Consider the following 27,815-nt stretch of genomic DNA (forward strand, 5'->3'; position numbering starts at 1 on the left):
CCAGGGATTCATATTCAGGGTGGCTAAGCCCATGACACCGCTGTCCACGCTATCCTGGCTACACTACCATTGAGCTAGTGCTAGTATGTAGATGTAGTGTAAGGGGCAGTAAGCAGTAGGGGCCCGGCTGTCCTGCAGGTTGGCCATGCTTTGGAAGGGGGTGGGAGGAAGGCAGAGGCACAGATTCAGGAGACAACGAGTCAGAAGCTTAGATGAGAGGAAGGAAAAGCTGGTGATAAAAAGTCACTGCATGTGCCAAAGAATAGCTAATAGCTACCTGAGATCCTCCTTTGCTCCAGCACAAGATCTGAGTTCCACTCTGCTGTGAAATTCAGGGTGGCTGTGGAGTACAGCATAGAAACAACCATAAAGTCCTAGAGGTGACCATGGATAATGGTATTATTTCTACTGACATGCTAATAACTTGAGCAACTGTAGTTCCCCTGTGGTAGAATAAAGTACATGAAGGGAGACAACATAACATATGTTGAATAGTCAGATATTGATGTGCTATTCAGACATCCCAAGTTCATGCATAACTTTCTACTAGCAGGTAACCTCTAGTCACTGCAAACTGAGCATGTCCCTGCAGTACTATTGCAACTGCATCTCTGAGAAACCACATACCACTGCTCAACATGTTGTTTATACCATTCCCCTCCACCTGTTCATTCTTCCCTTCGCCATGTCTGTTGTCATTAACTCATCCACTGTCTGTCTCGCTCTGTCTGCCTTTTCTTGGGTTATTTCTGATTATCCATATGCCTTTCTCATAAGGAGCTTTCCTCAAGATTTCATTCTCTGTCTACCTCATAATAAGGAGTCATAACAAAGAGCGATAAGATTACAGCTGGTAGACTGCTTATCAAGATGTACCTTACCATTCAAAATCTTTTGCTGTCACAGCAGCTGGCTTGCCATTTAAATAAAAACATTATTTTCATTCCCTCTGTCTTGTCATTGAACGATTTACCCACTTCTGTTCCTTTGCTAGCATGAGCCAATGCAGCTTCTCCAGGGATGAATTTGGCCTTTTCGCTCTAAGTGAGTGACCAAAGAGCCAAGAAACATTTTGCTTAAAAAATACTTCAGGACAAACTAATAATACTACTACTAATAATAAAAAAACACCTAAAGCAAATGCAGCCCGCCAAAAGAATTGGAGCTTGGAGACAGGGACATTAAAGCAGGTAAGGTGAAAAAGAGTGATTTTTAGCAGGATTTACCTGCTGTGGCTAGGACACCCAGATTGGAAATCAAGGACAAGGCGAAGGCAAGAGAAAGAAGGTTTTTGATTAAGAAAGGGAAGGTTTATGGGCCAGTGCCCAGGATGCACTGGAAAGACTCTGATCCAATGGGATGGATTCTGGTCTCATTCACACCCCTGTAAAGGCCAAGTAACTCCGCTGAGTTCAGTGGTGTCAAGGTGGCATTACAGTGACGTAACTGAGGGCAAGGTTTGGCCTGGGATGCATGAGCTGATGACCAAGCTCTTCCCGCTGCACTCCCAAACCAGTATGGAGCAGTGTGAAAATCCAGGCTGCTTTCTAGACCAGTCATCTCCCCACAGCCCTGGTCCTCAAGTTTTTCTATTTTTCTTCTTTCTGCTCCTAGGGAAGCTAATGCCAGAACATGCATATTCCTCTCCTACTCAAGCTTTACAATAGCCCAGCGCTCCCTGCTGCTCTCAAGCTGCTCAACGCAACTGCTGCGGCTGACTACCCTTTATCCTTTATTGTAAGGGTCTGTCCTAAGGTGCTGCCTCCTGGCCCTTCCCCGCCCTCTGGACTTCCCAGGGGGATGCTTGTTTTGTGGCCAGTCCCCAGGCTTTCTCCACACTGTCCCTTTCACGACTCCAGGCTGTCCTAATCTCCATTTAGAAACTAGCAGACACAAAGACTTGGCCCCTTCACCTCTCCTTTCATTGTGGCTTTATTATGATAGGGGAAAGGGGAGGAGGTAGCTCAGCCCATGGGTTCCTCCCAGTAACCTGGTCCCGATGACTTCAGCCTGCCTTAACAGGGACTGAAGGGAGTTCTCCCCCCGCCTCCCAAGCCCATGTATTCCATTCACCAGACAGGGGGAGCCGGGCAGGAGACAAAAGCAATTGCTCTTTCTTGAGGCTGAGTTGAGAGGAATTAAAATCTTCCAATCTCCTGTCTCTGCACATTTGAGCATTTCTGAGTGGATTCTGCCCGCTTGGCTGGCTGATTCCTTTACACGGCGTGTGTGTGTGCACGCGCTGCCGTCTTCGCAGATGTACCCCCAGCTGTCACTCCACAGCGCTCCGTCTCTCCCTCCCCCTTTCGCTCTCCCTCTCTTTCTCCCCCTATTTATTATTTACAGAGGATTACAATCTCTTTTACATGCTGTCGTCTAACCTTTCTTCTTCTCTGCACTTCGGGCACTGCTAGCATCTTGGCACCCTGCAGGGAGCAGGGGGCTGATGCCTAGAGTCCATTGAGCGCTCGCCCGGCTGTTGATAGCTTCCACTGGATTTGCTTTGGGACTTGTCAGGGGGTTTACCGAAGGAGCTGGAGAACGCAGAAGAGGCTCTGTTCCAGGCAGAGAACAGTAAGTAGAGGTGTCTCTCTCATATATTTGTGCCCAGCTATTTGAAATCTTGCAGTGGGCTTTTGCCCACTGCCATCTTCTGTTCACAGAGCACTTGCTGCCACAGGGAGGGGGTTCACAGGCAGTGACAGAACTGCCTGTGACAAGATACTGCTGAGACAACCTAGCAATGTGAAGCCACAGGGCAGCCGTTTTACTGACAAGACAGAACCGCAGATTCTGCCCCAGGGACGTATGGTACCGGTTTTAATTCAGTTCAGGTGTGGGGGACTGGAAGTAATGCCTGTCAGCCAGGAATGGCACAGAAATCTTTGTCTACAGCATGAGCAGCTCAAATCTGAGTCCAGTGCTGATCCTAAGTACTTGGTGCTAGGACCAATATGTACTGGATAAGCACCACAAAATACTGTCTTTCCATCCAGGACAATAAGGGATGAGTCTGAAACTGGGGGTGCCACAGGTCTTGCCTGTGGAGGTTTCAGGGAATGTTTCTGGACTGAGCTGCCTTAGAAGGGACTGTATAAAATGCAAACTGGAAGCTGATGGAAGTGTTGTTTAAGGACCGGTCCATATGAAGTTCAGGCTCCAGTAAACGAGCCTTATGTGGTAGGGCCCTTTCTCTTAGGTTTGTTTTTATTTGTGTGTCTTCTACCCACAAAGTACTGCAGGAAAACCCTGTCACAGGGCGTGAACTCAAGGAAGTTATGTCACAAGAGGAGCCAAAAATAGAGCCAGAGTTCTCTCAAGAGTCCCCATAGGCTGAGCCCAGAGAGTTGTGAACCTGTCTGAGGGTATCATGCTGCAGGGAGGGGAGAGGAGGGTGGAGAGAGATTTGCAGCCTTTTTAAGTCTCAGTCCTTTGGATGGATCGGCCTGGGAGCAAGGGGTGCAGATGAAGGAGGGCTTGAGAGAGCTGAATGTGAAACTTCTTCCTGATCCTGCCTCAAGAGGTGGACTATGTGTGCGCAGGTAGAAGGCGACACGTGCACACATGTATGTTACACAGCACTCTGCCACAATGCTTACGTTTCATATCCGGCCTGTCACTGTCACTGCAGCTTATTTTAATTAGAGAGAGAAACAGTCAGACCCACCCCTGGACACTGAGCTGAATGCCCCCCTGGTTTGGGGATACTTGGATCTGGGGGCGCCACTTCAGTTCATTACAGAGAGCTGCCCCAGTAATGAGATCAGGATCTGGATCCAAGCCGCCCCACAGTTTCGGATATTCAAATGTAATGTTCTGATTCTCTAATTGTAATGTTACAGTTAGGTGTAAATAACATTGCTTTGCTGGCTGGGACTGTTCTTGCCACTCAGGGATCTGGAGGAAAAATTAAGAGGGGCCCATTTTGATAAGCGCTGGAGCAGCTGTCGTCCAGAATGCTATTACACAAGCAACTCACAGGAAGGGGGCATTTAATGATGCGGTCACCTTTGAAGATTTGTCACAAGACAAGGGACATTTTTATTCCCTGAGGTCTCTCCAGAATCTCAGACCTCTTTTCTCTGGGATTTTATCACTAGGGTCCATTTCGGGGGACTGGATTTTCCTGTGACTGCTGTGGGTGAGCATTGTTTGCTAGTGAATTATTCCAAATGAATGATGGGCCTGAGGGAGCTGTCTCCCTGCCTGCCATTAGTGCAGGCTCCATAAGTGAACATCATTCACCTGGGGCAGTAAAAGGTAAATCCTGGGAAAAGGCGTTTTTGGGGGAGGGAGGAAAAAGCCCTAATAATTTTCCACACCATAGACTGCAGTGATGCCCCTGCTTCCACCAGATGTGACTGCTGCTTGCTAGTGAGGTGAATTAGCAGCTCCGATATTTTAATGAGCCACTCAGGCTTTCAGCCCTTTGTCTTGCTTTTCAAATGTTCTTTTAGGATGATGGTTAAATATTTTCTGGGCTCTGCAGGACCGGAAAATTGTGGTGGGAGGTTCAGGGGGCAGGATTGGAAGTGAGGGGGGGCTGGCTAGCCGGGTGTGGTAGTGATCATGCCAGAGCTGGGAGATTCAGGAAACAGCCCCAGGATAGTCCGGGGAGAGGTTCAGCACTGGGATCTCATAAAGGGGGTTCATGTATGCAAGAGTGGGGGTTTTGGGGTAGAAATGAGGACTTTAAGGACTCTCCATATTTACCTGTTGCTGATTCAAAAAGAACCAATTCCTTGCCTCCATCTGCCATGTTTTCTTACAAGAGGCTGATTAGGGTGCTTAAATCCTGGTCTGACTCCTATCCCAGTCCCCAGTGAAATGCTGGACAACCTTGTCTCTCTCACAGTCCAATAATAGACATTACTTCACCCACCTTGTCTCTCTAATATCCTGTGACCAGCACGACTACAACTACACTGCCTACATCCTTAACTTTGGCATTTCCTAACTGTGCAGTGCTTGACTTTGCAACCCAAATGGTTTTAAAAACATGTAAGTTCCTAGATTTTTTTACAAGGAGAAAAGAAAAAAAATCTGATGTACAAATGTAGTAACCCTCCCACCCCCATCATAAATCACTGGTGGGATTTAACCCCCAACCTTCAGCCCTGCAGCACAGCTTGAGCGACAGGACTAGCAACATTAGTTGGTTGCACACAAAGGCTGTTATCTCTCCAGGGGGAGGGGAGAAGGGGGCCAATGGAGCCATGCACTGGGTGCAGGGGTGAGATTGTCCAGCCCAGCCCAGCCCACTCTGTCTCATCCCACAGACAGGTTGGGAGAACTCCTTTCCCATGTGGTGCCCTCTGGAAGTAGGGATGGACTACTGGGGTGATGTGCTGGGTCTAGTGGAGGGTTGTCAGGGGGATCTTGGCTTGGATCTCACTTTCCCCACTCTTGGAGAGGCTGTCTGCTCTTGGGGTTCCTGGTGCCGTGTGTGCTGCTGCTGTTGCTTCGGTGGCAGCCTGGGCCTTGAGCTTTGGAACATTTGTGTTCAATTATTTTGGCAGGCTCTGAACATGGCTGTACACATACCTGTTCTGTGGCTAAAAAAAAAAAAAAAGGCTTCAGTCTCCAGAGCTGTCAATCTGGAAACTTTCACAAGCACTAAATTCACACAAACATGGAGAGAGGGGAGGGGGGGGGGGGAGAAAGACATTTTGCAGATCCACAGCCCAGCCTAGCTGGGTCCCAGGGGCCATTGTGAAGCCCTGGGCAGTGTCATATATCACCCAGACTTGCTGAGCTGTGAGCAACGTTCTAAAGCACTGCTCTGTGCCACACACACACATCCCTATCCTGATGATCCCCAGTCACCCTTCTGGAGCTGCAGCCTGTGGGCTTGTCTTCACTACCCGCCGATCTGGTGGGTAGCAATCGGTCTATCGGGGATCGACTTACCGCGTCTAGTGAAGACGCGATAAAATCGATCCCTGATGGCTCTACCGTCGACTCCGGAAATCCACCGCGGCAAGAGGCGGTAGCGGAGTCGACGGCGGCGCGGCAGCGGTCGACTTGCCGCCGTCCTCACAGCCAGGTAAGTCGACCTAAAATACGCCACTTCAGCTACGCTATTCACGTAGCTGAAGTTGCGTATCTTAGGTCGACCCCCCGCTGTAGTATAGACCTAGCCTAATTATTAGATGTGCATCACCCCTGTGCTACAGGGACATTCCAGGCACTGCTCTGGAAATATCGCCTGTGGAGTCTGCTGGGGGATGATGGTGAGGGAGATGCTTCGGGCTTACCTTGACCGTGAAACACAGAGCGTAACCAAGTGAAGCAAATCCATGCAACTAAGTGACGCAGAAAAAGGAATTGGCAAAAGGTCTTTTTCAAAGTTCAATGTAAATTTAGTAAAATGTAAGCACCAGGGTCAGCCTTTTGTTGGGATTTTTGCCGGCAGTGGTGGGTGCACTGGGTTACAGCTCCCTTTAGGATGGGAGCCGGACTGGATTATCACTGCTTGTATCTCTTACTATGCCACATCACTGTGTATGGGACACTGGCCATTTGATCACTATGGGGGCATAAGTCCCAGTAGCTTTGCTTTTGATAGTAAGCCATGTTCAGGATTCCAGTGAGGCCTTTCCCTTCTCCCACAATATTTCTGTAGCTCCTGAATACCCTGCCTGGCAAAGCTGCTCATGACTATTCATGCAGCTGATGCTCTGATTCCAACTGGACGGCAGCCAGGAGAAGTGCAGCCAGTTGGACTGGGTGGGGATGAGTAGGAATGAAGCGCTAACTCAACAGCTTGTGTGGCAGTGATTCTTAACTCACAAGGTTCGCTACCAAGAGGTAGATCTGCTCCCAGGAGTGAAAGTGACAGAAGCAGTCAAGAGCCAGTAAGGCTACTCATGACACCATTCTGAGCTGGTGGCCCTTGCCGCTTTCAGCAGACAGACTGTGTGAGGAGGTGGCTAGAGCGCTATACAGTAACTCTGAGAGCGAGCTAGGCAGGCTCTGGTTCGGTCAGCAGGGGGATAGTTTGTGTTCCAGAATCAGAGAGGTTTGCTGCCACAAGCTACTCTGCTCATAAGGTGCAGCACTAGGTGGCATGGACAGGGAGGTTAATGCTGGAAGTACCTGGGCCCATGTAATAATAATAATTAATAATAATTAATGGAGATATCCCATCTCCTAGAACTGGAAGGGACCTTGAAAGGTCATCGAGTCCAGCCCCCTGCCTTCACTAGCAGGACCAAGTACTGATTTTTCCCCAGATCCCCAAGTGGCCCCCTCAAGGATTGAACTCACAACCCTGGGTTTAGCAGGCCAATGCTCAAACCACTGAGCTATCCCCCCCCCCCATGTACGATTTAATAGGGATAAAATGCAAATTCCTTTATCTGTCTCCAAGCCAGGTAGTGTGCCAGCAGCCACCGTGGGAGATTCTCCTACACTGGAGAATGTCCCATTGGGGAGAGGTGTGGCCTAATGCTCTGAGCGCAGGGCAATGAACCAACAGCGCCTGCGTTCTAACCTTGAGACTAAGGCCAGCATTTTGAAACTTGGATGCCTCAAGGCACAAAGGGGGTCTTAAGGCTGCATCTGAGGATTTCCTCGTCGTAGGTGTAGGGCCATTCCCTACCCCTAGATTCCCGGTGTGTCACTGCGGAGGGGACCACTCTCTTTCTAGGCCCTGGGTCCTTGAGTGCCAGCCAGATGAGAATGTGGAAAATGCCTTTCTCTGTGACAGGTGAAAGCATCAGAACCAGGATTCTAAAGCAACATCCGCTCCTCCCACAGGGCACGTGACACTGACCTAACCTCAGACTGGGAGCGGGGGGAGGGGGGACTTTACAAGAGTCAGGGAGGAGCATTTTAAACTCCAGCAGATTAAGGGGCACGGCCAGGGTGCGGGGAGGGGAGATGGAGCAATCCTCTGTCTCCATCATGCCTGCTGAGCTCAGAGCGAATGCAATCTTTCTGTCACGAGCCTGAACAGGAGGATTAAAGGCCTGAGCCACTGCTGACCATGGGATTAACCCCTGCAGGAAATTAAAGCTGCGGTAGAGAAGGCTCTTCCCTCCACAACTGAGAGAAAGAGAGAAATCGGGATTTGGATTAGAATTGGCAGGCCCGGTGACAAGCTGCCACCCACATGCAACTGTTCCTGTTTGGATCAGAAAATGATATCTCCAGCCTCAGATGGAATCCCTCTGCCTGCCGCACTATGTTATTAATTTTCCTCTGAGGGAGGAGAGCCATAATGCTCCTCTGCACTCAGTGCAGAAGGGAAGGAAGCCAGGTAACCTGCTTGTGTGTCTCTCCCCTGAGCCTCTCTCCCGCGCCCCTTCTCAGCTGACTCCCTCTCAATACAGGAAATATACATGTGATCTGTAGTATTCAACCTTACCCTGAAAAATTGCTGGTGGATACATGGTTGGATTGCTCCCTGTCAATAGCCCCCTTCCTTTCCTTTTGCTGCTGCTGCTCTTGGCCTCTCCTGTGCTGCTCTGGGCCTCTCGTGTCACTCCGGAGTTGGACATCCCCAATCTCCCCACCTCTGGACCTGCTTCCTTAAGATGCACCATGCATCCCTAGTTCTCTTCAGCCACTCTACATCTTCTCCTTCTCCAGTTGCTCTGTGCTTTTTCTTCAGGCTCCTTGAATTTTAAAATCTCTACCCTCCCCAGCTTCTCCAGTCTCTGACACTCCAATGCTGTGAGGTGGTTTTGGGCTTTCCTAGTTAAAGCACAGGACTGAGAATCAGGAGCTCTCGGTTCTAGCCCGGGCTCTGCTGCAGGCTCCCTGGGAGACCTTGGGCAAGTCACTTAACCTTACATTTTCAAAGGTGTCCACTACCTTGCGGGTGCCTCATGTTTTCGATGCCCAAAGTGTCACTCTTAACTCTAAATGATTTCAATGGGCGCTGTAGGTCCTCAACACCTGTGAAAATCAGATGTCCCAAGATAGACAGCCCAAATTTAAGGCAGCTAAAATTTGTGATCATGTTTAGAAATTTAGACCTCAACTTATTTGTGCTTAGTTTCCCCAGCTGTAAACTAGGGATAGTAGTGTCCTGTCTCATGGTGATGCTGTGAGGCTAAATTCATCAATGTCTGTAAAACACTTGAAGAGCCTTGGATGGCAAGTGCTACAGAAATGCCAAATATTAATTCTCATTCCCCGATGCCGTGCTTCACTGAGCCAATAACCATGTTTATGCTTCAGCTGAGCCTAGGTGCTGGGAATTCACAGGTAGCTTTCTGACATCAGCACACACATACTCGGGAATAGGGAAGAGTGTTCAATTCATAACACATAACTGATCTGACAGATTCCACTTTTTTTCGGTTTGCAAAATGTCTGCAAATGGATCTTGATTTTCTTGTGATTATTCAATGGAATTTTTCATTAATTCTGCTATTGGACGGCTATGGGCTGCTTAGCTGTGATGGATCAATAGAAGCTACATGGTGTTGTTTTACTTCCCTTATTGGATGAATATCTTCCATAATCAGGTTCCTGGTGTGAACGTATAAACTGCTTTCCAGGAGTATTTGAGTGCGAGAGTTTATCATCCAATTTTTGTGTGCATGTGGTGTTAAAACAATGAAAGTTCACAGAAAACAAGCCCCAGGATATATAGACTGTAAGCTTTTTGGGACAGGGACAGGGCCGGCTCCAGGCACCAGCCCACCAAGCTTGTGCTTGGGGCGGCACCTGGAGGGGGGCGGCACGGTGCTCCGGCTCCGGCCGCCGGGGAGAGCGGAGCCGCAGTGGGCTCGCCTCCCTCCCCCGGCGCTCTGGCCGCGACTGGGCTCGCCGCCCTCCCCGCGGCGCTCTGGCCGCCAGCGGAGCCCCGGCCGGGCTCTCCGCCCTCCCCCCGGCGCTCCGGCCGGTCGGGGAGAGTGGCACGCGGCCGGGCTCGGCGCCCTCCCCTTCGGCGCCTGGGGTGGCAAAAAAGCCAGAGCTGGCCCTGGACAGGGACTGTCTCTTACTATGTGTCTGTACAGTGCCTAGCACAGTGGGGCTCTGATCTTGGCTGGGATGTCGGAGTGCTATTGTAATGCACAGAAATAAATAATAATAAACAAAAAGGGAGTGGCCACGGCAGGCTCAAATAAGCTTAAAAATATGACTACTCATGGTCAATTTTTTGCAGCCTTTGCCCAGGTCTCTTGGGATGGCACCGATGGTTTCACGCTCACATCACCTTCCTACCCTGGGTGCTGTTCAGGGACAAATGGACCCACCTAGGATTCATCAGCCAGTTGTTTAACATGTTTTTTACATTGCTTTAATCAGCCCACATGGTCTCTGCCTCCCCCCACTCCTGGTGTTCAGACTCTTGCCCGCTAGGGATGACTGAGGTTGTGTAGAAATAACACTATATGCTCTAATCACTGTACATGGGGGTGCCATCCTTTGGGTGGGTCTCAGACTGCAGTGAAACAAGAATCTTAGCAATAACAGCCTCCCCCACAGAGGGAGGGGAAAAATATAATCTCCTTTAAAGCATATTCCATTCATTCCCTAACCCTGCTGGGTTCCAGATAAAGGCTAAAGCAATTTAGCCCTGGAGATGGACTTTCCTATCACTCATCAGCGGCTGTGTGTATGTGTGAGCGCACTTCCTGTAATTTATTGCTGGCAACTGCTGTAGCCTCTATTACCTACACTTCCCTAACAGACATCACCCCCACCCCCAGAGATACAGGCTGTTTGAGGGGACTGATGTTGGATCTGTGACCTAAGGGTTAGAGGAAAGGACTGTGACTACTGGTTAAAGCAAAGGATTCCTGGGCTGTACTGCTGACTCCATCTGATTTCTGCGACACCTTTAGCAAGCCACCTGACCACGTGGTGACTCAGTATCCCTATCTGTGAAATAGGGATAATGCTATTCATCTATCTATCTCTGGTACTCTTATAGCAGGGCTTGGGTCTGATTTTCAGACATGCTGAACACCCACCACTCCAATTGGAAGGTCAATAGGAGCTGCAGATACTTCAGAAAATCATGCCCTTAGTTGACTAACTCCATGATAAATAGCAATAGTAATGAATGTTTGTAAAGCACGTGGAGAGCCTTGGATAAAAGATATTATAGAATTGCCGAAACAACATGTGGAGGCAGAAAGCAGGGCCCATAGAGATTCTCCTCACCCTCACAATATGCTCTTTGGGACCCTATTTTTGGAAGGTTTTGATTCAGCTCAAACACAAGGTTTTTAAGTGATACTGTGCCAGTCACCAGTGGCAGAACTGGAAGAGGGGAGGGGCAGCGGTAGCTCCTGCTGTAGCTTTTATACACCAAGATGCCTGACAACAGCCGCAGGAGCAATTAAAGTGAAATGTTCTATAGCTTTAGGGTTCTCTAACAACGCTATAGCTTTTCAGTTCCCCAAGGGAGCTAATCAGGATGGAAGGAGCTCCCCAGGAAGCCCAAGTGGTAGACTGAATGCCAGAGTGGGGCTTCAGCTCAGTGCATTTTTGGGAATTGTAACATGAGGCCGGTGATAGATTAACTTGCTCTGTGGCCTTGAGCTGAAACTAAACATGTTGCCCCTTGGTCTGCTCTGTCAAAGGGCACAAAGAAAAAGCATATCCCTTGCTCCACAGGCTGCCTGGGGCACTGCCACTGAATTTGGAAAGTGTTGAATTTCAAGTGCATGGAAGAATGCATTGGACCATAATGATCACAGGGCATCCACTGGGCTCTGAATACAGTGTCCTAGAGACCACCACAGGACATCCAGTGGCCACATTGGACACAGTGTCCTAGGAACCAGAGGGCATCCAGTAGGCCCACAGGATACAGTGACTCCAGGTCTCTGGAGCACTAGGGGTTTGATTCCCATGATGCAAAGCAGCCTAAAAGTTGGCAGATCCAGCCATGTGAGGATTTCCCTTGTGGAGTGGAATCTCAGGGTGGCATAGAGCTGCCATAGTGGCTCCTCTAACCCCAGGCGTATGGGAATTAGCTGGACTACTCATGACTGGCTGGTCCCTGGTTACTGGATGAGCCCCTCGTGGTTGCTTGCCACGTGCATGAGACAGCGCACTATGAAGGCATATGTTGGGCGCCAGAATGCAGCTATGTGTACAAGACATGGGTGTGTACGAATATGGGTCACATGTCATTCAGGAGTATGTGTACATGCACATACATGTATGTGTGTGCTTTTGCCTCTGTAGGCTATATCTGTAATCATGCATAAGTGTGTGCATGTGTCTGCACACATGTACGGGACTGCAGATGGCTGTGTGTGAAAGTTTATTTGTGGGTGTGTGCACAGAAGTTTCTGTCTGTGTATGCATCCACCTGTTTATGTTACATGCCCATGAATGGGCGTTTGTGCACAAACACACATACTCACATAAGTTGCATACGAGTGCATTTAGCTATGTTTACATGCAGGCTCATGGTGCATGTTTACATCACATGCGCATGCAGGGGCAAGTGTGTCATATGTCTTTACATAGTCATATGTGCATATAGGCACAGCCACTCTTGTGCATGTTGCAGTACAGGAGAGAAAAATTAAAGGCTGAACAGGTGTTAATCACTAGACACTGCAAAAAATGCTATACACAGGGAAAGGGCTCATTTCTACACATCTCCTCTTCCCACCCCACGTGGTGTGCTTGAGCCTAGTCAATGTATCATTGGAAGAGGAGCCTGTGATATACCAGAATTTAACACCTGACCTGGACGCTCCATGCCAGAGCAGAGGGAAGTAGGGCCAGAGACACCAACTCCATCACTGTCCTAGTGCTCAGGTGCTGTCAACATTGCTCGGAGCCCTCACAAGGTACTGGGCATTGGGCTGGCGAGGAATGATTGCAGGGGAGATCGTGTGGGGTGAAAACGCCACCTAAGGAATTGATGGGAGGGGGTCAGGAAGCAACCAGGAAGGTTTTTAAAACTTAGCACCCTTGGTTGGAGCTGAGCCAGGTGATACAGATGGGTGTTAACAAACCAACAGGCTAGGATCAGAGCGCTCTACAACACAGGAAAAGTTAGATGGAGAGAAGGGGAACAAGAGAGAAAGAGAGAGAGAGAGTGAGTGGCAAGCATCCCCTGCTGCCTAAGGGAGGACAGGAACACGCAACAACAGGATTTGAAACTGATCAACACCAGCTATCCAGCAGCCGCATAAGTCTCTGTGGCTGTCAGCTTAACTCTGCCGTTTGTTCCTGTGGTGTAGGGAGTTAAATAGGACACAGAGAAAGCCTGTTGGCTGGGAGTTGAAGTCAAGGAGGGAGAGAGAAGAGACTGCAATTGGACAGTGCCCAGGGAGTCGGGTGGAAGCAGCTGCGGGCAAAGCCCCTCCAGGTAAGTGCTCCTGTCTTTTCACTGTTCCCACTGAGAAAGCGAGACAGACCAAGGGATTTCCGAGGCTGCATTTAATACAGAGCCATGGCTACAGATGGTGTGAAAGCACCTCTCTAAACCCAGCAAGCAAACATATGGAATGGGGGCAGCTATTTTTCAGCTTTTCCTTCAGCTACAGACTGTAGGCAAGATAGTCCAGCTCAGTTGTGGGGTGGTGTGGGGAGGCTTTTTGGCATTGTTGCTGTTAATGCATCTTGTGCATTGGCATTTTGATATGATTATCTACAATAGCCTCGCAAGATGTACCAGCCCGGGCACTAAATCTGCTCACCCCTCTTCCTGAGACAATAATTAAAATATCTCCTGGTGTTTTGCTTGCCCTTGAAAATAAGTCAGTCACTGGGGGGTATGGACAAGTGGAATTGAGACACGTGTGCTGAGAGAAGATGCCCTGATGAGTGCATTGTGCACATCTAAAAATAAAGGCTAGGGGCATCACCAGAGCCCTCCGGAGGGAGGTGGAGGGGGAAGGGGGGATGTTCAGCCATGCAAGGCTCCTGTACGTCGGTGGGAATTTGCCCAGCTAACGCCTGGTGTGACTGTTGGAAAATATCCCCTTGCTGATACTTGAAAGAGTAGGCAGAGGAACAGAAGGGTCTGCAGAGCTTCCATCTTCCCTTCCCTGCTTGTCTTTATTCAGAGGGAAGGGAGAGGATGGGGGGGACCTGTTGTCATAGTCACTTATTGTCAGGGGAGAGTTTATGGTCTGTGGGTTTCCGATTAGGAAGAGCATTTTTCTTCTAATTGGGACATAATTCCTCCCCTTTTCCCCCCTCCCATTCCTAGTCCTCCCTTCTGCTATGAGGCTCCTATTCTGCTCATTTGCTCTTTGGCTCCTGCATCTGCTGCAGTCTGAAATCCCCAAGCTGTGTTATATACATCCCCACTGGAGACGTTACATCGGTTTTACCTCCAAAGAGAAAGGGAGCATTTGCAAGGGTGAAAGGCAGCTTGGCAGCCACCCCCAGTGCCTACACCACTGCAAATCTGTGTCACAGAGAGTGGGTGCACAGTCGGTATCAGCATGTGTGTGGTCAGAGGGAAGGAGCCGAGGATTATTGCTCTTGCCACGTCACCTCAGCAATCCACAACACTGACCTTTAGTGTGGGACAAGGTTTGCTAGTACATTCACCCCAGACTTTCCAAGACCGGTCAACTCAGCACACTAGTGAACAGAGTCTGATTTTAACAGTGTTCCAAACTGAATTAACCATCATCCTTCCTCGTGCTTTGCACCCTTATTCTCTAAAACAGTTTGACAGCCTCACTCCCAAAGGTGAAACATAACTGGGGAGGGAAACAGAACCCTGGAGCCTGTCCCTGTCTCCTCCAGTCCCTAGAGAACTGAGGACCATGTGCTTCTGCTTTTCCTTTTAGGATCTGACAGGTAGGGTGCCCAGATTGCTCCTCCATCCTGTGAGAACGTGTGCCAGGCTGGCTGGAGGACGGGAAGCCACGCTGGAGAAAATAGTGACCATAATGCTGTCTGGGAGCGCTAGCCACTGGTGGAGGAACAGGTTTTCCATGAGGTGGCGACAGACCTGCTGTAAGTACTGACCATTTGGGAGATCAGGTGCTAAGTATGATGCCCCTGTGTCTTGGGGGACAGGAGAGAAAATAGATTGCTACAGGGGAAGGATGTGGGTTAGCTAAGTATTGAGAAGTCTGAGCTAGTTCCCACATCCCAAGGCACTAAGTGAATGGCCAGGCTGGCTGTGAGAGCCTATAATGCTCAAGATGAGTTTAAGGTGGGAGGGTCTGTAACAAGTGTTTCTGATTTGCCATTGGACTGGGTCTGGCTGGGGAGAGACAGAGGGACAGGCACCTGAGCACAGCTACTGCCCAAGGGCCACATAGAACATTTGTCAGCTTCAGACCTTGTAAAGAGCAGATTTCTCCTCCCTTCTCTTTGTGAGCCTGACTAGTACCTGGGTTGCGGAGCAGGGCTGCTGGCTCTTTGGGGAGGAAGGTGTTATAGATCTGGGCTAGTATAAGAAGTGAGCAGTGATTCTATCGCTGGGGCACTGCCACATGTAGACAAATCAAAGAAGAATAATGGACCCTCATCCCAACTCTCCATCCCACTCACTGCTGGTAAATTAACATTTTTGCTCGTCCATCTTCCCACTGAAGGATCCACGCTGGGGCAGCTGCTCCATTGTCCCAAAGTGTGGAACACATGCCTCGAGAGCGCTCTGAAGCAGCAGCAGTGGGACTGCAGGGAGGGAGGGTGTCTGTATTTCAATGAACAGTCTGGTAATCACAGTAAAGGAAAGAGAGGCTCTGTTACAAAATGTCCCTCACTAATGAGAACACGGGCAGTCACACAGGCTTATAGTCCCCCTCCTAAAATTCTGACCTAGGGCTGCCACTGTAAGAAGGTGAGGGAATTATTTCCTTCTCTGTAGAAGACCATTTTTGTAATCCATCTGCACCAACTAGATTGCTATATAAATTATTTACTGTGAATGTTACTGAGCCCTGACCTAATCTGATACTCCTGGCTCAGCTTTCTGCCACCTACCAGGGTCACTGAACACCCCACAAAGTAACATCATCTTTCCCTAAGATGAGAGTACATTCCACTCATACGACTGCCGTGCTGCTCTGAACTATGCTGGCTGAAAGAAAGCTTAATGTTTTGTCTACCACATCCCTGCTTCTCTTAGTGTGAGGCTGGACGCTCATCGTGAGATGAGTTTCCAGATCTCAATCCATACCCAGAACAGATGCATCCTTCAAGGGGATGGAAAATGAAACCAGACCTCTGCCTTATTGCTATTTCAGTAAAATGGACAGTGTTGGTGTCCATGTTTCCAGGGGGCAATGAGGAGCCTCTCTTTTTGGCAAACCCTGCATCAGTACAGAGACCTGGCTCAGTAAATCAATTTCCTGAACACAACCACACCTGGCTGTCTGACACATTGCTTCTGCCAGTCAGGGCCAGCTCTGATGGCAGAATCCCAGAGCAGCTCAGTCAGGGGCCAATAGAGGGTAGGTATTTGGAGAGACAAGCCCTGAACAGCGCATCACCTGTATAGCATTACCAGGATGTTCTGGCCTTTCTCTCTATACAAAGAGGCTAAGTGTTATCTCATCATCAGAGCTGTCAATCTATTATTAACACTGTACTTCTGTCAAGCATCCAGGAAAAGGCAGGGGCATTTGAGTGACTCATGTCTCTCTCTCTTCCCCTCTCTAACTCCTATTCTTTCAAGTCCCATTCTGCAACAAGAGAGAGACATATTCCGAGTGGAATTAAATATCATCCAGCCAGAGAACAGTGCCACTGTGCCAATGCACAGGACAGGATCTGCGTTCATGGCACCTGAGGGAGAGTCTCTGTGCTATTGACCCCAACCTTTGCTTGATAGGAATGCATGGGGGAGGTAGGATAAAGATCTTCCTTCAGTTTGGCCCCAGTGATCCATTTTCCTCCTTAGGGAGAGCTGGGACAAGCAGGGCTCTGACTGGTATCTCCTAGGCCTATGTAGACAATCTCACTTGATTGAGAGAGGAAAAACCTCTGGAGGAATCATGAGATACAGCCTGAGAAAAGAAAATCTGGGACATTCCCTCTGCACCCTTGTCACCTCATCCTCTGGTGCTTCAAGAAGCTGCCCTGCCTATGAGCCAAATCCTGAAGCCCTTACGTCAGTCTTCACTCAGTCCACTATCTGGTAAACTCCCACTAGAGTCGATGGGAATTTGAATTCCAAAAGGACTGAATAAAACCTGAGCAAGGACCACAGGATTTGGCCCTATTACTGGGGAATGGGACATCATTGATATAAATCAAGTCAACATCCAAAATGGATTGTAGGACATAATAAACTCCAAAAGAATGGGGAAAGAGTGTGATAGTAGAGGAAGCTCACAGCTGCTTCAGTCCCAGCTTCTCCAAAATATCTGCTTCTACCAGCTACCTCTCCCAAGATGTACTTTCCAGGAGTTCCTTGGGGGCTAAGAAACAATTTGTTCTGGAAGTTGGTCCCTACAAAAAGAAGCAGGAAGGCAGACAGGATAAGAGATTCTGGTTTCCAATCTATGAAAGACAATCCATGGTGGGACTATAAGGACACTATCTGAGATTTATCTACTTTAATACTGAACAGCAGAATGAATCTAAAGCCGGGGTTGTCAATTATTTTTTGTCAAGCTCCAAATTTCTTGGTCAAGGTATAGTCAAGGTCCAGACTTCAGAGAAAATAATAATGATAATGATATGTAAATAAAAAGATTATGGGGTTTGTTCTAAAGCATCTGGCAGCCCAGATTTGGCCCGTGATCTGCCTATTGGCTACCCTTGATCTAAAGCCACCAAATGCCATTGACTTCTACAAGGCAAAGTGAAGAGGAGAAGACTGGGTATGAAGTAGGGATAAACCTAACTGTGTTTTGGTCAAATGCTCTACCTGCAGCCCATGAAAACATTGAGGGAGGTGGAGTGACTTCCTGCTCAGAAGATACCTTCCAGGAAAGGAGTTACAATGAATACGAGAGCTCAGTACTGAAGCAGAGGTGCAAACCCCCCACTCCCTCAGTATGAGGTGGAAAGCTTGTTCTCCTGTTGCTGGTGCTATGTTGTCACAGGGATGAAGTGGTAATTTTGAGGCTACTAGTTCCCCACAGGGGTTGAAGTATTACAGTCCCTACATATCCACAAGATCCACACAAATGACTGAAATGGTTGCCTCTTCAGACCAATGTGACCAGCAATACAGATGGCAGATACCACTGAGGAATAACTTGTTCATACTCAAGCCCCTAGAGACATAGTTCAATGCCCTCTTTCCTTCTCCCACCTGGCCTAGCGAAGATTAAACCTTACCTGTGAGACACCATAAGCCAGGGCTCAGCCTCCCACACCCTTCTCAGCACTCACATCATCATCAGCTAATCCTGCATTTTTTCTGAGTGCTCCCTTGGCAACAGGTGGTTTGGGGAGCATTGCAAAGTTTGACAGACTCTCAGGTTAGCAAAGGCAGGTGGGTCTGTGTTTGTGGTTTTCAGAAGTCATTTTGACAGCACTGCCAAATGCAGAGCATCCAGCGGGTTAGAGAGACTGTTGGGCACTTTTACACCTTACTGGGACACCAGTCTCGGTTAATTAACACCGAGGCCCATCACCACTTGATATGGGCCCAAGCTGAAAAGTGTGGATTTGGAGCTGAACTTACCCAAGGTTAGGGGTTGTTTGGATCCAGGGGTTAAGGTCTGGCCCATCTAAGAGATAATGACCAGCTACAAAGTTTGGATCTATACCCAGACTCTCTCAAATCTAGACTTCTTGGGCCTTACCAAACCTCAAGAACCATTGTCTGGTCATGAAATTCAGCACCATATCCCAGCTTCCCTAGAGTTTATGGGGCAGGGCTCAGCTGTAGGGGCTGGGGCTGAATCCAACTTTAGCCATAACACATCACATTCTAAGGGAATTGGGCTGATCAGAAAAAAATGTTAAGGTGTTTATTTCTGAGCAAAGTGGCTTTTTAAAAACATACCAACTCCCCGCCCCAAACCCCTCTATTTTGAGAGAGTCATTCTTTAGCTCAGGCCATGTCTCCCATCATGCTATGCTCCATTCTAGTCTAACTCTGTGGAGTGTCCTCACATTAGGCAGCAAAGCCCTCTGGGACATGCTGACCTTTCTAGTGCAACTGCAGGGATGTTTACTCACCAGCCCTGGTAGTTCATAAAAAACACTAGCTGGAGAAAGGCTGAGAGCAAGCTCATGCTGCCAGGGACCTAGATAGCAATGTCCCGGTACATCTGGGAGAAAGTTCATTTTACTGCAGGGAACAGCAGTGAAGAATTCCATTGTGATCATACTGTAGCCTTAACTGTATTAAAAATGGATGAAGGCTTAAAGAGGGATAACCACTGTTCTAACACACTCTCTCTCTCCTCTCCGCTTCTCACCCACTAGTGCTTGCCTATTGGCTCTCTCTGTGTGCAGCAGACTCCCTCTTCACTTGCCCTTCCTCCTGCAAGTGTAACAGTGGCAGTCTGGAAGTGGACTGTAGTGGCTTGGGCCTCTCATCCATCCCCTCAGACATTCCTACGAACACCAGAATCTTCCTCTTCCTCAACAACAAGCTAAGCACACTGCCAGGACCAGTCTTTTCTAATCTCTCTGCCCTACAGAGGCTGGACCTTTCCAACAACTTCTTGGACCAGCTGCCCCAGAACATCTTCAATGACCTAGGGAACCTCACCGAACTACAGCTGAGGAACAACAGTATCAGGACCCTGGACAAGGACCTTCTGCAGCAGATGGCCCTACTGCGCCAGCTAGACCTATCCATCAATGGCCTTGCTCAGATACCCTCAGGAATCTTCGATGACCTCCCGGCTCTCCGCTTGCTCTCCCTCAGGTCTAACCGCCTACAGAGCCTAGACAGGGTGACCTTTGAACCATTAGTCAGCCTGCAGCAGCTCCAAGTTGGGGATAACCCCTGGGAATGTGACTGCAACCTGAGAGACTTCAAACACTGGATGGAATGGTTCTCTTATCGAGGTAGGTACCACAGGGAGGGGGAGCCAATCATAGGGTGACAGATTGACTGCTAAGCTTTGCAGTGGAGGAGAGAGGTAGACAGACAGAGATAAGAAAGACAGATCAGGCTGACCTAAATTCTAGATCTTGGCCAAAGAGAAGAAGGTCAGTACTATAATGTTGTGCTACACTACAATGTAGTAATGCTACAGTTATTGCTGAGAAGGTGCTTGCATTCTAAAACCTTCTTTTCAGATGCTATTTTTCATACTTGCTCCAAAACCCAAATGTGGATTTTTTTTTCAGAGAGGGGAGAACTTGCTTAAAAAGCTTGAAAATTTTAGAGTTATGAGTTTGAAAAAAAGGTGCTTTTCATGCTTAAAAATAGTTCTCCAGCCCACTTCCTTGTGCTGGGATAACTAAAAACAAGACTGTTGGTAAAGCTTCAGGTTTGCCTCCAGTAAAGCAAATATCAGAAATGTTGATGTTTGAAGGTGGTGTACTGCCACACAAGTATTGCCAACCCAAAATCATGCGTTAGGCCCCAAAAAACATGACTGGCTTAAAAAATGAGTTTTTTTTTTTAAAATAATAGATTTGGAGACCTTTTTGTTTGCCTTCTGATGTTGAAACCTATAGGGTTTACATTTTAAAGCCTTTCTCTGCAACATTGAGGGATAAAAGCTGAAATTCTCTCAGAATCACATGACTCCAGGTGCTGGGACTTTAAGAGGAACACTCCATATTGTGACAACACCAAAGGTGTGACCCTGCTCTCTTTGAAGCCACTGAGAGCAGGAGTAGGCCTCAACTTATCAGCATGGCAACAGCCATGTTACCTCTACTGATCTCAGATAACCACACTGGGAAGAGATTACATGACTGTGCAATTACGAGGCTGCAGTTTGGCATATGCCAAGGGTGGCCAAATGTACTGATCCTCTGAGCCACATACGACAATCTTCAGAAGTTCGAGAACAAGGGCACACTTCCTGGGGCTCGGGACTTTAGTCCTATGGGAGGCGCCTGCCGGGGCTGAAGTTCCTAGACCCCTCTCCCCACTGGGCAGAAGCCCCTACTCCACTACCAGGCAGAGCTCCTCAACTCCCCCGCCCCAAGTCTGGCAGAGCAGGCTCCGGGAGCTGCACTTTAATGGTGAAAGAGCCACATGTGGCTTGTGAGTCACAGTTTGGCCACCCCTGGCATATGCATTAATGTGAGCACAGACAAAGGCACACTGGTTCCTCTTTTTCTTTTTGACTTTTTTTACTTGTTTTCTGAATTTGACTCACACCACAGAACAAGAGAAGCAGACAGAGAGCATTCTGGTTTTTCTTTCAAAGGAAACTGCACAAACACAGTGAAGCGCCTGCATCAGCATAGATTGCTAAATGTATGGAGGGAAGTGCTGACTAGTGAGAATATGGGACTGGGAGTTTTAGCCCTTGGGTTCTCATTTGAGTGCTGTCACTGACTTGCAGTTTCATCTTAGGAAATTACTTTGTCTTTTTGTGCCCCATTTCCCTCATATGTAAAAAGGGACTAATAACGCTGACCTTCATACCTTAAAGGGCTTTGTGAGGATTAGTTAATTCATGTTTTTAATGCATTTCGATAGCCTTAGATGGAAGGTATAAATCATTACCAAATACTAACTATTTACCCCTCGGGTTAGAGTGTAGCTACTAAAGCCCTACCCACCTAAAGGGCGGTGGAGGGAGATCACAACCAGTGGCAGTTGCAGAAGCCATTCTGCCCGCAGTGTGCTGAGGCAGACAGACAATGTCTCCAAGGTTAGTGGATGAGCAAATGTAGGGGCAGCCACTGATACACCATTTTAAAAGGTGCAGTATCTTCTCCCCTGCCGCTGTCTGTGGACCCCCTACCAGCGTGAAAGTGAAGGGGGACAGGGCCGTACCTTCATCCCATCACCTCTGGCACATGTAGTGCAACTGGCAATGCTCTGACTCCACCCACCCCCTTCTCACTCTTACACTCTGGGAACACAAGGTGCTAGATTCTGGCTGCCTCTTGGAGTATGGAAGGGTTCCCTGCATCCTTTCCCACACTCCACTGAACACTTGTGCAAGAGAGACCAGATTATAGCCCCTTAGATATGATAAGGCCCAGTTATGGTCACTTGGGGATCCAGACCTTTGTATTTCCTGGCTTCTGTGGGCCAGATCCTCAGCTAGTGTAAGTTACACTGATGTACACCAGCTGAGAATCTAGCCTTGTGTATTTAAAAGCTGAACCACAACAATGTACTGACATAGCTCACTGCACTGAACCAGGCCCTGCCTGACACCGAGTTGTGAATCACCCCTTTTTTCTCTGTTGGGACAGGAGGAAAGATTGACCAGTTGGCGTGTACGCTGCCCAAGGAGCTGCGGGGGAAGGACATGCGAATGGTCCCCATGGAGATGTTCAACTACTGTTCACAGCTGGAGGATGAGAACGGCTCCACTGTGCTGGACAATTCTGGCCCACCATGCACTAAAGGAAGCCCGACTCCTTCAAAATCCAAGTCAGGGCCAGAACCTGAAGTGGAGCCGAGCGTGGGGTGCCCCCAGAAACAGAGATACCGGCCGGTTAGTGTGCGCCGAGCCATTGGCACTGTGATCATAGCTGGGGTGGTGTGTGGCATCGTGTGTATCATGATGGTGGTGGCAGCAGCTTATGGCTGTATCTACGCATCCCTCATGGCCAAGTACCACCGAGAGCTGAAGAAGAGGCAGCCGCTAATGGGTGACACAGAGGGTGAACATGAAGAACAAAAGCAAATCTCCTCTGTGGCATGAAACTCTTCTCGGAAGGCAAGGGCAGAAGTGAGCAGGGTACCTGAGAGCAGTGAGGCCTGTGTCCTCCCACCATCCATCTTCCCAGACAGATGGACAGACTGTGCTATCACTCCACTCATCCAATTAGTGCAACATGCTTCTGGGTTTAGGACATCTGGCTCTAAATTTAATTCCTCTGCATCAGGCCCTTTGGCTCCCCTTCACCCTCATGCCCTACCAAGTCAATAAACTATAGTCAGACCTCAAGTGCTTGCCATGCCTCATCCTTGCACGGAGCCCCCTTGGATATGCACAGCAAGGGCAGCCAACACCTTCCAGGAGCCCCTGGTGTCCTGACACCCTCCTCTCAGCTTCAGTCCCCACTTCCTCCTACATCCCACACAGCACTGCAGAGCCTTCTGCAACCACAAAGAGCAGCCAACTGTGCTGAAGAAGCTCCTTGTATATTTACCAAGACACCAGAGCAAATGTCTAAGTCTCACTGTTGGAGTCATTGGTGTTACAGGACAGTGAGCTACTCCCCATCTCCTGTACAGCTGAGGAAAACTTGGCCAAGAGAATATCAGGAGAGAGAGAAGGTCCTAGATGGTCACAATAGGGAGAGAAGGGAGATTCCCCTTCTCACTTTGAATGCTGGAAAGACACACCTACCCTAAGATCTGTGCACATAGACTCCATCCGCTCACCCTGACAAACACCATACACCAACATGCATACACATTTATCACCCACACGTACATACAAATAGCTATGTGCATACACACGGATCACCCGCATGCACATACAAATATACCCCCATGCACACATGCCAATCCCCCACATGTGCATACAAACATGGCCATATGCACACATTTACTCACTTGCATACCTATGTGTATCGATACATTCCTACTCTGGAGCACCTAAAAGTGTGCTAGGCACCTCCCAATACAGGCAACCAGTCCTGAGGGGCTTACAAAAATATCTCAGAGATGGTGCAAAGATTCAGGGAGCAGTAGGAGAGAAAGGACAGAGGCAACATCCTTAAGATTCCAGTGTTACTCAGTGACGGCTTGTGCACAGCACGAAAAGGTGAAGTGTGGCTTTGTGTTTATTTTATGGTTTTATAAGATAAACAGAACGGGTGGGTGACTAATGGGAAGCCTCAGTCTGCAAGTGTCCTATAGACATCTCGGATGAAGCAAGTCCTCAAGAGGCATTGAAAATAGAAACTTGTTGACCAGCTGGGGAAGTGTGTTCCATGTATAGGGGCAGCGTGGAAAACAGCCTGGAGGTGGTTGTGGGAGAAGCAGATAAACAGGGTGACAGCTGGCATCACTGGCAGAGTGGAGGGGGTGTATGGTGGGAAGGCAATGTGCTGAGTAGAGAGGGGCAGAGTTATTTATGCTGGGCCTTTGAAGGTGAGAACAGAATGCTGGAACTCGATGCAATAAAGAGGGAATTAGTAGAGGGATTCAAAGAGGTGGGTGCCATGGTCACCACACAGCCCACTGACACAGATGTGTTCACAATCACTCTCACACGCATCCCCTACCTCACACAAATATAAGGATACACACACACACACACACACACACACACACACACACACACAAATTGACTAATATGCAAACATATACATGTATGCGCTCATTGACACACACACACACACACACGCACAGGCATGCACATGCACTGTATCTGTCACCTAGGCTAACTTTTCCCAGGCCCGATTTTAAAACCCGCTGAGCCTCATATTAGCCTCATCTCTTTTGAAACTGACAAAAAAAAAAAAAAAAGCCAACACAAGGACTCATTTTGTATCACTGGAAGTGGGATAAAGTGCTGTCTCCAGGGGAGAGCGCACATTGCCATGGTAACCTGTTCTAACCCGTCACAGTGGGTATTCCTGGGACAGGAAGATGACACCAGAGGTCTTGCAGCCGCAATGTTTGTGTCTGGTGCGATCCTTGACGTCCTGAAATGATCTGGCAGCTGGCCCAGATTTGCAGGGTATTTCTCTGGTAAACCAGGTGCAGAGTCCAGCAATCACAGCAGCTGGGCAGAGCCAGGTCATATCAACTCCTTTCCTCTCCTATTGTATCCTGATGCCTTCAGATAATCTGCAGCCCTTCCCTCTAGCTGCTGCTGGATTCCAGTGGAAACACCACACATTCCTTCTCAACCCCTTCACTATCAGTCCGGCTGTCATACCAACGAACAGGAACACTACCAAGTACTCTCAGACAGCTTGGAGTGGCAAAAATCCTCCTACCGGTCCAGAGCCACCAGATCCAAAGAGATGGGATAACCGCAGACAGGAGTAAAACGATTTCCCATTTGTCTAGTGATGGCAGGGACAGAGGAGAACGTTCTGCATGAAGGGGAAGGGAGGCTGCTGCGCAAGTGAGAATGGGAGAGGCACGTTCTACACACCCATTCTATGCGCTGCGTGTGGGAGGGAGAGGGGAAATGCCATGAGTGGAGAATGGACTCTCCTCTCAACCCACCTGATTATGCTTCAGCTGTAGCCTGCTCCGAGGGGTAGAACTGGTGCGCTACAGACTCCTCCTGCCAGCATGCATGTTGCTGCTGCTCCATATTCCCAGCAAGCCAGGACTCAACTCCGCCTGCTGGATCCAGACTCCCCCCCCCCAGGAACTTATCACCATAGCATACTGGACTCCGCAATCATACTTGAAATGGGACTTGAGTCAGAGCTGTATATTTATAGATCTCTATTTTACTTGTAACAAATAATGATGAAACAATTGCACAAAGCAAATGGGGTGTGCGTGTGTGTATGTGTGTGTAGGGAGGGGGATAAAGGGTAGGGGAGAGGAGAAAAATCCCCACCTGCCCCCTTTTCCCCAACAAAGTTTCCTTTGTTGCTGATAACATTTTCTTTCTTCTGTTGTGGGTTTGAGTGTGGCCTCGAACCTAATTTCCTCTTGTTTCTCGGTGGTATGGCAAAGGGTCTGGCGAACAGCAGGCTGGGTTCACCTCGGCCCTGATGCAGGGACTTCCAGGTTTAGAAACCCACTCAGGAAAGGAGGAGGAAGGTGAGGGACGAAAACAGAAGGTTGTTGAGAAAAGTGAGGGTGGACACTGTTTAGTCCCCATGAAATGCAAATACTTGGGAGGACAACAGGCTACTGAAATCCAGGGGTGGTGATCTCCTCCCTGCTGAACAGTGCAACAGGGCAACCCAGGAATGGCCCAACATACACCACAGCTCGGGAACAGGCTTTTCAATTGTGACCTGGCACATCTGCAAAACTTGCTCCTCTTGTGCAGCTGGGAATGGGCTTCTCCATTGCCACCAGGCACATCTGGGGAACACGGTCTGCCAGTGTAGCTAGAAAATAGGCTCTCTCGATGGAGGAGAACACGCCTGGCCCACAGCTTGGCCCAGCCGTGCTAGTGTGCTCAGGAAAAGGCCTCCTCGGGGGTGTATCTGGGAAGTGGGCTCCTCCTCCGCAACCAGTCACAGCTAGGAGATGGGCTTCTCTTTGGAAACCCCAGCAAACATGTCCCTCCTGTGCAGGCAGGCACTGCAGTGCAGAGCAGTCAGTTCCTCAGTGCACATGGGTACACTCTGTAAATGTGCTTCCCATGGGCAAGCAGGCACACGCAGGAACACCTCTCCTAGGTGTGGTGCAGGCAGGCCCATTGCCTGCGGGGAGCAGATGGCTTGGGCAATTTCTTTTCTTCTGTTAAGGTTTGAGGGAGAGCGACATGGTTTTCTAAAATGGTTGAACAGAGGTTTATTTGGCATGAGACGGACGCTTTTTAAAGGTATATTATATTTCTGGCTTGTTGTTACAGAAGAATAATAAAGAATGTATTTTCCTATGCACCTCACTGTTTAAATGAGATTTCTAGTACCACCTCCCCCACCCAGCCCCCCACACAGGCAGACACTGCCGGGACATAGCTAACAAGAGAGCAGGGGCACAGTCAGGGCAAGGGCAACAAGGATAAGATGATGTTGCTATCAGCTCATTATCTAAACCCAGAAAGGGCCAAATTAAGTCCTCATGTAATTACACTGAAGCCGATGGAGTTACATTAGGGTTGAATTTGGCTCAAATAGATTCAGAATATATTCAATAAAACATACTGTGACAAATAATAATCCTAGAGCTTCACATTTGTCACTATGATGAACATGCTTTTTACTTTGAAATGAATGGAAATAGATCTCCATAATCCTCCTGCACACCAGCTACAGAGACCTCTGCTTCTCAAGCAAAAGGAGATTCTTTATTAGCTGTTAGTTGTATAGGGTCCAAGACACACAGATGAGTAGTTTACATTCCATTCTGCAGAGGGCAGTGGTACACATACATACACAGTTAATTACATACTCTTCTAGTCCAAAAAAAAAACCACTCAAGTGTCTGGAATCTCACAGGAGTTCAAATCCCACTGCAAACGCTAGTGTAGCAAACCCATGGCAACCTATATTGCTCACGGGCAGCTCACTCTGAGTGTTCAGCGTGTGAGCAGTGTTGGTTAGTTTTGATCAGAAGCGTAGCTCACAGGATCCATTTCTATCCTTTGCTTAGATGAGTATAATGCTTAGAACTGGGTTTCTGATGACCAGACGTTCATCAAGGAGAGGTTACTCACCTTGTGCAGTAACTGAAGGTCGTTGAGATGTGTGTCCCTATTGGTGCTCCACTTCTGGTGTACTCACACTCCTTGTGCCTTTAATCAGAGATTTTTGGTAGTAGTGCCTGTTTGCCCATATATGCACCCTATGCTTCCTCAGGCCCCCTTCTGAGGCTATATAGGGCTGCGCTGGTAAATTGCCCTCAGTTCCTTCTCTACTGTGAAGTCCCCAGGGGAAACTCCAAAGCAGAGGGGAGGAGGGTGGGTAGTGGAGCACTGAAAGGACACACATCTTGAAGCACTCCAGTTATTGCACAAGGTGAGTAACCTCTCCTTCTTCTTTGAGTAGCATCCCTCTGCATGCTCCACTTCAGGAGACTACTGAGCAGTACCCCCAGCTAGAGTGGGGGGCTTCAGAACCAAGTCCAAGACAATGACAACACAGTATTTCCAATACCAGCATCTCATCAAAAAGACTGGACTACTGCACAATGCTTGGAGAAGGTATGTATGGAAGACTAAGTGGCCGCCTAAGAAATTTCTAGAATAGGGACATTC

General features: G+C 48.7%; 2 protein-coding genes across 2 annotated transcripts in view; one reads left to right on the forward strand and one right to left on the reverse strand.

The window, feature by feature from the left end:
• The window catches only part of CACNA2D4 (calcium voltage-gated channel auxiliary subunit alpha2delta 4), a 163,212-nt gene that overhangs the window by 31,337 nt on the left and 104,060 nt on the right, over nucleotides 1-27,815 (reverse strand). The gene's annotated exons all lie outside the window — the stretch shown is intronic.
• On the forward strand, nucleotides 14,841-22,661 carry LRTM2 (leucine rich repeats and transmembrane domains 2). The gene is made up of 3 exons (XM_065423779.1): nucleotides 14,841-14,907; nucleotides 19,291-19,881; nucleotides 22,207-22,661. Exons 1-3 carry the CDS (start codon nucleotides 14,841-14,843, stop codon nucleotides 22,659-22,661), a joined length of 1,113 nt encoding a protein of 370 aa, XP_065279851.1.

The sequence above is a fragment of the Emys orbicularis genome, chromosome 1, assembly GCF_028017835.1.
Source record: "Emys orbicularis isolate rEmyOrb1 chromosome 1, rEmyOrb1.hap1, whole genome shotgun sequence".
NCBI lineage: Eukaryota > Metazoa > Chordata > Testudines > Emydidae > Emys > Emys orbicularis.